The following is a 13,716-nucleotide window of genomic DNA, read 5'->3' on the forward strand; positions in this document are numbered from 1 at the left end:
TGATGACTCATGATTTTATTAATATTAAGCTTTTTTGGTTTAAAAAAAAAAACCTTTATAATGTAATCCAAGTTCAGAAATAGAGTGTTCCTCCTTACCAGTGTTTTACAGGATGCTACCCTACCCATAAAGACAGAAACTAGTATTTTCATTTATAAATGAACATGCAGTGAATTAAATGAGACAGCTGATTGTCGAAACTGAAGTACTCAAAAACGGACCCAAAGAAACCTCATAAAATGAGGTAGGAAAACCACACCATTGCAGTAAAGTACTCACAAAAACAGTGCAAACAAAAGCATTCTAAAGAAGTTCTTCTCAGTAGCCTGGTGTCTGGTAAGTAATTCTAACAATTGAGACTACAGGAATTTAGACTACAGGTTGGAGACTCTGAGCTTACACAGCTGAGATTATGAGACTTTGAGTCGTTTTCATATGGTATATGTGTTATAAATGACAGGTCACTGTTCATGGAATCATAAGCTTCATACACACTATAAACCCTTTTTAATCATATATAAAATATTGCTTTTATCTGCTCTAAACACAGTAAGGAACAGTCTCTCTCTAGCTTAATAATGAATGGAATTGAATTTATTTTACCTTTACTTTGCAATTCTCCATATTGTACCTTTGGTGACTGAAAACTGGCTGATTCAAAAATCACTTTCAAATAGTTAAAACACTGATTAAAGTAATTTCATTGGGTTTATTTTTACATTTAAACAAACCCCCACAAATACAAATAACATGGCAGCATATAACCGTTATGTGGAAGAGAATTCATAAGGCATAAATTAGAAAAGAATAATGTGCTACACAGATCCCTACATTTGAACACATCCCCATCAGTATTTAGTATCGTGCATTTTTTTTTCTGGAATTAATACTTTTCTTAATGTGTTCACCAACTACTAGACCAGAAACATAGAGAAACTGCAGAAATGGAAAAGTGTTATAAACATATCTACCAAAGTATAGGTAACAGAAAGCAGTGGGGTATGGATATGCATTTGACTAGGGACAAGGTTCGATTATGGCTCTGCTTCTTAGTTATGGACTTTATTTCACAAGCTCTTTGAGCCGCAGTTTCCTGAGGATGAAAGTATGTGTACAGGAGAGAGAGTAGCTAAATTATCTCTAGGGTTTCTCCTAGCACAGAAATTCCGATCTGCAATACACAGGCACAGAACAGCAAAGGAATTAAGACTTCAAAGGACAACTGTTGCCTCCCTGGCTTCTTACTCTTTTTTTTTGGGGGGGGGGGAGCTGAGGATCGAACCCAGGGCCATGTGCTGGCTAAGCAAGCGCTCTACCACTGAGCTAAATCCCAACGCCCCCAGCTTCTTAATATATTTTCATATTTAAAAACCTTACTTCTAAATTGACTTTTAACTTTACATTTTAGTTTTCTTATTAGTAACATTAATTTAAAGTCACATACAAGAACTCCTAAACCTTCACATGCTGCATTCCTTAATTTGACCTAGCTCAGATGGCACCAATCATTTTTTAAAATGATATAAAACAAACACTTTCCCCTTTTTCTGTTGGTGGGATGAAGCTTTATGAAAGCTGAGGAGTATTAAAGGGAAGTTGTTAACGGATAAAGAATGGACATTTCTGGCTTACACTTGTAACAGGTGCTGTATAACTGAACAAAAACCATTTTAAATGAAGTGCTGGTAACACACAGTGGTTAGAATGATTCTTAGAAAATTGGACAGTTTAACTCATTTCATTTGAACTATTATGTTATAAAGGAATTTTTTTCTAAGACCATGGCTATAAAGTATAAATGAAGGATTCCTTTATTGAGACTGAATCACAGCCCAAAGAATAGGATTCAAATTTTACAGGGTTGTGAAATATTAATCAGGATGTATATACAAAATCTATACATACCAATAAATGAAAGCCTCTTAAGATGAAAAGAACTTTTTATTTTCTTCTGGTTTTTCAAGACAGCGTTTCTCTGTGTAGCCTTAGCTGTCCTGGATCTCACTCTGTAGACCAGGCTGGCCTTGTACTCCATTTGCCTCTGCCTCCCAGAGTGCTGGGATTAAAGGTGTGTGCCACTATACCTGGCTCTGGAAAATACCTTAAAACCGACTTTACAGTTATAACATTTTCCTGTATCTACTACAGTTTATGCAATAACTTCACATTGTTTGGTATTCTTTTGTGAATAGCTTTAACTAAAATGCTTGCCTTAGACGCCAATATGTGTGCCCTTGAGCCCATTAGCCTTTTACTAAAGCAGGTATGTTTAGCTGCACAGTCACTGATACCCTCCCTTATGCACCAGAAACCTGCTGTTCAGTGTGTTAGAAAATCAGTTTACTTCACTAGTTTTCACTGTTTTACAATGTTTTATAGTTTACTTTATATCACTTGGTTAAATTAGTAGAAACAGGACTAAAATGTGTGTGTGTGTGATAATTACAAGATATGCATATTATAAAAATCAATAAATCATGTACCAGCTTTTAGCTTTACTCCAAATTTTGGCAATGATGTGGCTAATAGCTGAGGTTCTAGTTTTCCATTTGCTGGGAGCTGAAAATTTTATAGACCACCAAATCCAATCAAGGATGAGTCTAACACAAGGCCCCCTAAACAAACAGACACATAGACAAACAACTCTTCCAAAAGTGGTGGTGGTTTATGTGTGAAAAAAATGAGAGGCATTTTCCTGGTTAATTTATCAAATTCTACTGTAAATAGAGAGAACACAATTTTGTCAATTAAGAGAACACTTGCTTTCAATAAAGGCAGTATATTTTTCTTTCACAATAATACATAAAATGTCTACCTATACAAGGGCATGTGTAACTGATGTCTTTAGATGGATAGCGGTTGAAGTCACAATACTGATTTTCAAAATCCCAATGTATTCCCTTCTTTTTCAAACAAAGCCTGAGACCCAGAAGAGATTATAAGAAAGTCTTATCCAACCCAATCACAACCAAAAAATTTAAACCAATAGTGTATTTTTGTAGCCTCTTAGCAGTTACCAAATGCTACTTCCATACATTCAACATCTAGCTTACTGGCATGATTTCAAAGTTTTATAAAAATGAGAAACTTCGCAGATAATCAGAAGATTCACAAATTGCATTAAACACAAAGGCAGTGTGGTCCTTGTGGAGAAATCAAGTCAGTACCCTCTGGTAGAAATGTTCTATAAAAATGTGTCACATTGAAGCATCAGTGTTTTCAACCAATTATCTGTCCCTGATGTATTTCCTCGGAGTATATGATCTCAGGACTTTAGGTATCTTTATCCAATATCTGACTGAATCTAGGTACATCTAGGAAGCAGCTGAAAGGGTTTCTCCACTAGTCTGACATCACAGAAAGTGGACTGAGGAATCCCTCTCTTTACCTGAAGACGTACGGCTTCTACTTCAGTCCTTATCAACTCACAAAGGAAAAAAGGAAACAATTATAACGTCACCTCACATACAATCTCACACAAACCAGACAAAGAACACCCTTCCCCCCACATAACCCCAGCACCAAAGTGTCAATCGTTCCTAGGAAATAGAACATGCCCCTTGGAGTCTCTGATTTGCTAGTTCAAACTTTAAGGGCAGAAATGTCCTTAAGTCCTTGTGGGAAGAGGGAAGACATGTTGTTAATGACTAGAGAGCCATTGAGAAAGTGCATTATCAATTACACAATCAACTTAGAGCCCCCGCCTCCAATGGAGGTGGTCACAAGTTAATTTAAATGCCTCAATAATTAAACATCTATGTCCTTGGGATAAAGGAAAGGGGGTGCAGCTAGCCTCATTTTAATGAAAAATTGCAGTAGTCTACCACCTTCCCCCATGCTTCTCAAGAATATAAAATTGCACAGACTCAGAGAAGTCCAAAGTCATAGCAGAATCTCTGAGGCACTCCTGGTTAAGAGAGAAAAACTATGATCCAGTTATCTTCATAGTTCCATAGATTATGTGAACAAACCCGTTTTTTAAACAAAAGCCAAAGAATCACTTCATAGGGATCATATACACCATTTCCTCTAACATAGCCTCAGTCTCACAGTGTTGAAATGGGACCGATCAGCCTACGATGGATTGCACATTACCCAAGGGGAAAGGAAGGCGTGGAAAAGGCAAACATTTTACACTGCTTCACAAACACATTTACAAGGAATAAGTGGAGAGAGGTTCAAGGAAAAAGAAAACCTTATTGCTGTTTCATACAAAACACAGTAGGAAGATCCCTAAGCTACCAGATCTGATTACAGTGACATTTTTTTCACAACGTGGGATGAAGTGTCTTGACAATGAAATGTTCAGTCTAAAAGGTAAGCAGAATGAGGGGGAATCAAAACTACACCTGGGATATTAGCTGCATATTGAAACTCGGGGATCGAGACTGCTTGGTTAAGGGGGCTCCTGGGCTGAGGAGCTCTTTTCCTTCTCCAGCATGACCTAGCCGGTCTTCTTGTAGACTGATAGTTGAATATCGATTAGTATTTGTAGCTGCTAGATTAGTGACTCCCTCAGTGCCACCCCCAATGCTGGTACTTGCTTGACTGCCGTTCACATAGTCAAAGGACTTGCTGGAGGAAGCGCTGGCTGTCCGGATGAGACTTAAACTATTGGTTTTTGGCACCACCTGGCCAGCAGGCAGGCTCAGGTGTTTCCTCATCGGCGTCAGCTCGACTGAATCTATGCTGAGATCGGCTGGTTGTCCAAACTGCGTGCGAACTACTGCATCTCGCGGGCTCTCACTGGATTTGATGGCAGATGCTGTTTCTTTATCTTTGGCGGACCGCCCAGTCGCGACTTTCCGTAAACTTCCCCTCTGAGAAGAGGAGGACGGTTTGGTCCCAGGTGGTTGGCTGCTGAGAGAAGCCCCTGAGGAAAAGCCTTCGTCTGCATCGTTCATGTTTAAAGACTCTTCTCCATTTAGACCCTCAGCACCTAAAAAGTAAATCAGACAGACTCAGCAACAGCTAAATTAAGTAAAAAGCAGCTGTGAATAACACTGACCTAATCTCTATAGATTTGTAATGAATGACCTGAGCACTTTAATTTAGGGACTAAACTTCTACACAGGATTTTAACACACTACTCATTGTTTTCATCTGGCTTTAGTGGTCCTGATTTTGTAAAACTATCCACAAACATTAACTAGTAAACTATCAACATCTAGGCATAGAAAACTAAAATATAAAAATGTAACACTTTAAAAACACACTGCCATCCATTTGAAGTTACTGTATCTACATGTTTGAAAACAAAATTCTTCACTTTTTCTTTAACCCATCATACAACACATGCTGTACAAAAGGAATTCTCTTTAATTTCAGTTACCCAGAATTGTACCAAGTCATTTAGGCCTATATGCCAAACCCTTTAAATTAAAATAAAAATGCATTATCTATTTGGCAGCTAATTGCATTTATATAGCTTCTTAATATGTTCCTTTTTATTACCTACTAAATTTGCCAACTCAACTAAAAAACTACATTGCTGTAGTTAACTTCACACTCACATTTTGTCTTATGGACATACCCCGCAAATTGATTTCCGTATTTCCTTGGCCAATCAGTAAAAAGAATATACTGATTGTGAGGTGGCAAAGGGAACTAGCAGGGATATTTCTACTGTCTGTATTTTGTATTTCTTAACAGTTTACATTCTTTTTTTCTTGTTTCATTTTTCCAAGGCAGGGTTTCACTGTTTAATGGCCTTGGCTGTCCTGGAACTAGTTCTTGAACTCAGAGAGATGCACCTGGCTCTACCTCTCGAGTGCTTTAAGGCGTATGCCACCACCTCCCTCATAGTTTACATTCTTGACAGGACAGTGGGAGCTGTCACGTTCACAGAGCACTGCAATGCTGCATCACATCTCCCAGTCACTGCACTTAGGGAAAGAATCTTCATCTTGGGTTTTGTGAGAGGAGAATCATATAGAATATAATGAGGATGTAGTTTCCATACAGCCCAATTCTCTTACTGAAAAGTATGATCAAACAGTCTCACAATTAATGTTTTCTTCTTTCAAAAACTGAACATATATTTCCCAGACTGAAAGAAAGTATGAATCTATAAAACTGATATTAACATGATAGTTAAGGTAAACTGTTAAAGAACAATCTAAATACTAATTTCAGATACAGGTTACCTAAGCAAAATGTACATATTCAAACATAATCTTTTACTTAACATAGTACCTGGAAAAATAAAAATATTTTTAGCTGCATTTCTTCACATGGATTAGTTATTTTACATTTAAAAAAGAATCAAATTAGGCGATCCTTAAAGCAAAAGGCAACTTGTTACATATATGTATATAAGTATAAATATAAATATCTACAGCAAATTGATGTTTAATCACCATGCAAAGCCATGTGGAAAAACATTTACTTAAAAAAAAAAAAAAAAAAAAAAAGCAACTGACACCACTTCTCTCAATCCCTTCAAAAGAACTGAGCATCAGGTGCCTCAAAAATGAACATTTTAGATCCAATTCACATTACCTTTCTTAATAATTGACTTACAAGTAGTATAAAGAATTCCAAATATTCAAAGCTATGAACGTGAAACTGGATTGGTTTATCTAATAGTTAGGACAGGAGACTGAGAGACTTAGTGTTGGCTCTGAACTTTGCACATGCCGATCTGATGCCCAAGCAGTATGCTAGAAGAGGGATGATAACATAAAAAGCCACCATGCAAGAGAATCTCCTGCTATTTATACACTAGAAATGTCATTTCAGTTTGATGGGACATTGATTATCCATAAATCACAGGCACTATCTTAAAACCTTGAATTTAAACATGATAAATTAATTTTAAAACATCTTGGTATTACTGTTTGTGTGTCAGTGTCCATGTGTGGGTATGTGTGAGGCGGTCAGAGGACAATTCTGTGGATCTGGTTTTCTCCATTCACCTTTACATTCTACAGATCCCACTCAGATCTCCAGGCTTGCAGGGCAAGCACCTTTAACAACTGAACTATTTTGCCTGTCCTACTAAACACATTTTTATTATAAAAACATCATTGCTACAAACATGTTTTATTTAAAAAAAAAACAAAAACGCTATATATGTAATATAAAGGCTTCAGCATTGTAGGGAATTACTAAAATTCTCGTAAATTTTAATCAATTTCCTTTTCTCTGTCTTAAAAACCCTCAAAGGAAGCCAGGTGTGGTGGTGTACACCTTTAGTCCCAGCACTCAGGAGGTGGTGGCAGGTGGATCTCTGAGGAGGCCAGCCTGGGCTACAGAGCAAGTTCCAGGATAGCCAGGGCTACACAGAGAAACCCTGTCTTGAAAACCAAAACCATCACCAACAGAAAACTCCCAGGAGATAAAAATGCAATTGAGTCTCAAAACATCTTTCCCTTTGTAGTTTTTCTGTAGGTGACAACATCCATGAATCCAAGAAGACAGGACTGAGAAGGATTTCACTGACCTTTTTGTTCATGGCTCGTTTCCCATAAATTTTGCATCTACCAATACTTACTTTTAAAACCACAATTAATCTAGGTTAAGAGATAAACTTATATTTCTCCCTTTTGGAGACAAGGTCTCTCTGTGTGGTGTGGGCTGGTCTTGAGCTCACAAAGATTGACTGTCTCCTGAGTGGTAGGATCAAAGGCGTGCAGCACCACACCAACCAGCTTCAAACATGTTAGGAAATGTATTCGCTTTCCTTGGGCTATATACCCCTGCAAACTCCCCCAAACTAAAAGATTAACAAGATCAGGGGCTTAATAGAGTTAAAAAGATGTTAAAAAGGAATTACTATTTTGGCTCCTTTTTCAAAGTACACGCCTGATGAATTAGAAGTGATGCTTCAGCTTAGTGTCAGACTTGCAAAAATGTCATCAACTGCTAACATGACATTATTTTCAGCACAAATACTCTCAACATCCTAACAAAAGTTATACACAAATATCACATGGTTCATTTAGTCATCAACAATGAGAAATAGATTGCTGCTTAGTTTGGATCCACTCTAGGTTCCAAATCCACTTGTTTTCTCAATTTTTTTTTTTTTTTTTTTTTTTTTTGCATTTAGACAAGATACATCTAATTGCTGGGGTAAGATAAAGAGATACAAAAAGACAAAGAGGGAGGGCCACATCTTCCACAGCCATATCAAGAGGGTTCTCTAAAACAGGACCAACTTTGGGGTCATTAGGTCATGCACATGCAATACTGTTAAATGAAGTAAAGACAATTTAGGCAAATGGGTTAGGAACTGAGGGTACATTTAGATTCTTACTGAGCATGCTCAAATTTCTAATACATCGAAAAGAAAGATACTTCCTTAGGGTAGAAGGTAAATATTTTATGTGTGTTTGGACTTTAAAATAAGTAAATAGCTGATCTCTTTAAAAACGACTTATAGGTTTATTAGTATAAGGTTTTATAATAATGAAACCATCTGGCTACAGTTCTCTCTTCCACTAACTCATATGCCATTTCATACACAGCAGCAGCAAATATTTTCCTGTCAGAGAGGTGTTCTTTTACGAGTAGCGATGGGGCACAGGGTTGTTATTTGCAAAAACCGACATTGTAGAAACAAGGATCTTCTCTGTACATGACCTGTAAACAACACATTTCACTTCCATCTGGGAGCTGTGACCACTATTTATAAAAAACTGTGAAGTGTAGAATGTTTCAGGATAGCACATTTATGGAGAAAGGATGTCAGTAATTTATTAGGCAACTTAATCCAACTGTTGAGAAGCTAGTTAATACCAGCATTCTGTCAGAGACAGGAAATACTTGTTAAGAGGACGCCCTAGGAAAACAGGGAAATGCCAGCTCCACTTCAGTTTGATAAATGTACTTGTCTTTTAAAATTCTCTTCACAGACTTTTACAGAATCAATCGTCATGTGTACACATTAATGGCCACTGGGTGCATTTTCCCTAGGGTTAGAATAAACATGCTCAGTAATGACAAACTCCAAGCATCTGCAGGTCTTTTCATCCAGGCCCTGCCTTGTTAGTAGCCATGCCAAGCTGCTGTTTGAAGACACAGGGATGCAGACTCCAGGCCAGCACAAAGGGCAACTGAAGATTGTACCTAACCTGGTGCTAGGCATATGGGGAGGAGGGTTGCTTTGCAAAGAGGAGCTAGCACACCCAGGGGTTGTGGAGACACACACTAGAGTGGAAAGGTGTTCTGCTCGGGGACAGAGAGGCAGGATCCTCCTCCAGCAACTGCCTCACTGACTTCTGCCTCCTCATCTCTGTCCTACCCTCTGTTGTGGCTGCTGCCGAGGTGGGCTCCGGCGAGCCATGCTCAGGGGTCCTGCGCACCTCCCCCTCTTGCACACGTTTGATCCCTAGGTCAGTGGAGCCGTGTTGGATCGGGGAGCCAGGAATACTCGAGTCAGCCTCGTTTGAGAAGTCAAAGCCATCTGGGATTCAACATATAACATTTTAGTACTTTTGTGCTGCTCTGTTCTTTTCTGAGCATTCTGACCCAGGCAGATAAGAGAATGTATATATGGATATGATATTAACACAAACACTATCTCTATAGTTACATGTGTGCGCACAGCTTGCACACACATAAGGCAGCAGATGAACAATGTGAGGTTTGCAAATGGATAGGACAGAAGAATAGGGGTCATTAAAAATGACAACGTCTCTTAAGCAAGACAGCTTGACTATTAAGTAATGCATCTATAAAATATTGCTGGGTTCAGTTCTTAGAAAAAAAGGAAAAGCAGATATAAAAATGCAAAAATTAGAAGCAATTCTTTTATGGATAGCTTGTATTATACTGTTAGTTTGACCAGTCATATAGTTTTCTCCCACAGTGCTCATTCATGTACCATTGTTCCAGTTAACAGGCTTAAAGCAACATTTTCTCCTATTTTTATTACTAGCTCAAAATACAAAACAAAACAAAAAACAAAATTTAACTAGGTCTTATATTATCTTTTAACACTAACCGAACAGTCTAACAATTCCCTACTTCACAGACATATTTTTACATCAATATAACTAAGCATTATCACATTTCTAGTACCGACTTTGAAGTGAAAATATTTTACTTGAACACACAGAACATTAATTACTACCCAGCGCTAGTACATTCTGTACAAACAGCGATAGGCTGTCTGCGTCCGTGAGTGAACACGGGCTTCTGTACTGACCTTCTCGTCTCCATCGGTGACGACGGATTGAAGCTGTTGTAATTGCAGTCCTAGAGATCCTGGGCACTGTGGGAGTGACCTCCACTTTCAGCACTTTCTGGCCTTCTTGTGAAGAATCAGGTGCATCAAATGGTAACGAGTTTTTCATGGCATTGGCAACCTAAAATGATAATGTAAGTCTTACAAATTTACAACCAATATAGAATCTTTACCTCTTCTATAATGCATGTTTCTATAGTTTTGAACATGTACACTTTGTAACATATAAAGTTATATAATATAAAAGCACGAATGTGTCAGAAATATTTATTTTCAATATTCTATATTCTTTTCAGCAGGCTTTTCAAATAAAAATTTATTATGTATATAAGGTTAAGTCTCTAAACTAAGTCTTTATTAGCAATATAGTGGACGCTTCTTTCTCCATTTTGTTTTACACATAGCTTTAGATATGAGAAAAGTGCTACACATCAGTGAATTTGGGCTTAAAATTAAAAATGCCATAAATAAATAAAATAGCTTTAAAAACTATCCCAAGTAGAAATGCATTAACATTTTAAGTATCACAAAACCACCTTGGAAAGCTTTTAATAGCTAGTAAAAAAAAAAAAAAAATCACAGCAAGTCGGGCCTGGTGGCCCTGTAATGCCAGCACGTGGAGTCCAAGACAGGATTTACATTCAGAGCCAGACTGGGACACACAGGAAGGGCGGAGGGGAAGGAGAGAGGCCGTGGACAGCCAGGTTACCTGTGACTACCAGTACTTTGTTTTCTCTTTCACATGTGGGTTTGAAATGCGGACACACTTTCCCATTTAACCTGTTACTACCTCTTCTTTAACGTAAGTCCCCAAATACACGATTTCATCCAGGAAACACAGACTTCAACTCTTCTCTGTTATGGGAACACTTTTATTTCTTTACAATTAAAAGTAACGCTGTAGGCCGGGTGGTGGGGGCACCAGCAAACGCCTTTAATCCCAGCACCCAGGAGGCAGAAGCAGGTAGTTCTCTGTGTTCAAGGTCAACTTGCTCTGTAGAGCAAGTTCCAGAACAGTCAGGGCTGTTAGACAGAAAAACCCTGTCTCAAAAATCAAAAACCCAAAAATAAAAAAATAAAAGTAACTGTAATGTTGCATTTCTAGTACTTTCAATTTTAATTTATGTATATGGGTGTTTTGTCGGCATACGTGTGTGTGTGTGTGTGTGTGTGTGTGTGTGTGTGTGTGTGTGTACCACATGCATGTCTGGTGCTCAAAAAAGCCAGAAGAGGGTATCACATCTCCTGGAACTGGAGTTCCAGATGGTTGTGAGCCCCCATGTGAGTGCTAGGAATCAAACCCAGGTTCTCTGGGTCACTGAGCCACCTCTCAAGCCCTTTCTAATACTCTTTTAAGGTACTGGTTTCCAGATATACTAACCACATGTGGGTTAAAGAATCTAAGAAAATGAGCACTCATTACTACACTGCTTCTGCAAAGGGATAGCTAGAACCATGTCATCACCAAAGCATAAAGAATGCCTTCATCTTCCCTACTGTATGCTCATGTGTCCTTTCAACTTTGTTACTGTGCATGTAAATGCATGCATAATGTGTGGAGGAGGAGCTGCCATTATGTCCATGGGGAGGTCAGAGGTCAATCCTACAGAGTCAGTGTTTGCCTTCCACCTCTCTGTAGGTTCTGGGGACAGAATTCAAGTCGAAGTTTGCATGGCAAAAGCATTTATCCACTGGGCCATATTGCTGGCCCAACATCTGTATTTGATTTTTTTTTACTCTTATTTATTTGTGTGTGTGTGTGTGTGTGTGTGTCAGTTCTCTCCTTCTTCCAAGTGGATTCTGAGATTGAACTCGGTCTCTCAGGCTTGGTGACAAGTGCCTTTATCTGGAGTTGGCTCACAAGTCCCTACACACAGGGAAGCATGGGAGGTTTTGGGTTTTGTTTGTTTGTTTCTCTGTGTAGCTTTGGTGCCTGTCCTGGCTCTTGCTCTGTAGACCAGGCTGGCCTCGAACTTCAAGGAATCTTTAAAACAGAGTGAGATTATAATAGGGGCTTTCTTATGCCAAAAGAGAATATTCTTCTTTTGTGTATTGCATATTAATTTTATTCTCTAAAAAAAAAAGATTTATTTATTTATTTATCATGTAGAAAGCATTCTGCCTGCACACCAGAAGAGGGCACCAGATCTCATTACAGATGGTTGTGAGCCACCATGTGGTTGCTGGGAGTTGAACTCAGGACCTCTGGAAGAGCCACCAGTGCTCTTAACCACTGAGCCATCTCTCCAGCCTCCTTTTTTTCAATTTTAAAAAATATTTATTATCTGTCTGTCTGTCTGTCTATCTGTCTGTCTGTCTATCTATCTATCTATCTATCTATTTTGAGACAGGATTTCTCTGTGTAGTTTTGGTGCCTGTTCTGGAACTCACTCTGTAGATCAGGCTGGCCTGGAAGAGATCCACCTGCCTCTGCCTACTGAGTGCTGGAATTAAAGGCGTGAGCCACCAACACCCAGCTCTATAACATTTTTATATAAAGGTAATAATTTAGAATTTACATGTTTATGTGGAAAAAGTCTCCTTCAGTGACTGCTTCATTTCTAAACTGTTCTAGGTTTTGATTATAACAACAAAATGATTTCACATAAACTTAAATAGACTTTCTTTTTCGATACGGCTGAGTAAAACTTATGTGGTTGTCCTCTCTTTAACAGAGCTTTACTATATAGAATAGCCAGGAACTTACTAGGTAGCCGAGGACTGCCTCAACCCTGTGGCAATCCCTTGGTTCCATGGTATTGCCAGTGTAAACTACTATGCTCAACTTGGTTTTCTCATTTCTTAAGGATTTCAAAACATTTCATTTTTCAATTTATCTCAATACCTCCCCTGTTCTCTGCCCCATGATAACATTTTGACCATGTATATGCTTTAAGAAGAATCAACACACATCCAGAACTAGGACCTAAATAAACCTCTATTCCTCAGGGAAAAAAAAAGTATAAAAAAGTAACTTACCAAGAGTGGCTGAGAAAAGAGTTCTAGCTGAGCTCTATAAATGATGTCATCAAGTACTTCCTGGCCAAGGTCCCACTGTCCATTATACCTGGGGGGTGGATTATTTAGTACTTTTAATAGAGATCTCTCATCTGCAGCACTTAAAAGAAAACGGTTCCAAGTTCTACTACTTTAGTCGTAAAGCAAAACTTATACTTCCAATTTATTATTTCACTGTTGAATTATCCTAGCTTTGGTTATAACAAAATGAAGATTACAACTCTCTGTTTAAAGTAGTTTACAGATGTTTCTTTATACAAATAGGTTTTTACCATGTGTTGATATTCGAAGTAATTTATTTAAAGTATACGTGATAATCATGGTAGTGAACTATGTAGAAAGAATACAGTTTCTGTACAGAAAAATCTAAACATTTCTAAGATGGATCTAATTTTATGATTAGTCATGTTATTAACTGGCTATTTTAAAAGTACTGACTAGATACTGTATTAGAAAAACCAGGTAACAGGTTTATCATGGAACAAAAGATTCTATGATAAAGAAGA

At 38.1% G+C, this 13,716-nt stretch overlaps 1 protein-coding gene across 7 annotated transcripts in view; it reads right to left on the reverse strand.

Moving 5' to 3' along the window:
• Window positions 1-2,644: 2,644 nt before the first annotated feature.
• Window positions 2,645-13,716, reverse strand: part of Fam126b (family with sequence similarity 126 member B) — a 54,268-nt gene continuing 43,196 nt past the window's right edge. For 6 of the 7 annotated variants that reach the window (XM_036173224.1, XM_036173228.1, XM_036173227.1 and 3 more), the window contains 4 exons: window positions 13,172-13,259; window positions 10,154-10,313; window positions 9,248-9,409; window positions 2,645-4,939 (listed from right to left, as the gene is read on the reverse strand). In XM_036173224.1, the coding sequence (XP_036029117.1) occupies window positions 4,344-4,939; window positions 9,248-9,409; window positions 10,154-10,313; window positions 13,172-13,259 (1,006 nt within the window). In that variant the 3' untranslated portion in view covers window positions 2,645-4,343. The remainder of the gene's footprint in view (window positions 4,940-9,247; window positions 9,410-10,153; window positions 10,314-13,171; window positions 13,260-13,716) is intronic. The other variant, XM_036173229.1, reaches the window with a different exon arrangement.

This window comes from Onychomys torridus, chromosome 23 (assembly GCF_903995425.1).
Source record: "Onychomys torridus chromosome 23, mOncTor1.1, whole genome shotgun sequence".
NCBI lineage: Eukaryota > Metazoa > Chordata > Mammalia > Rodentia > Cricetidae > Onychomys > Onychomys torridus.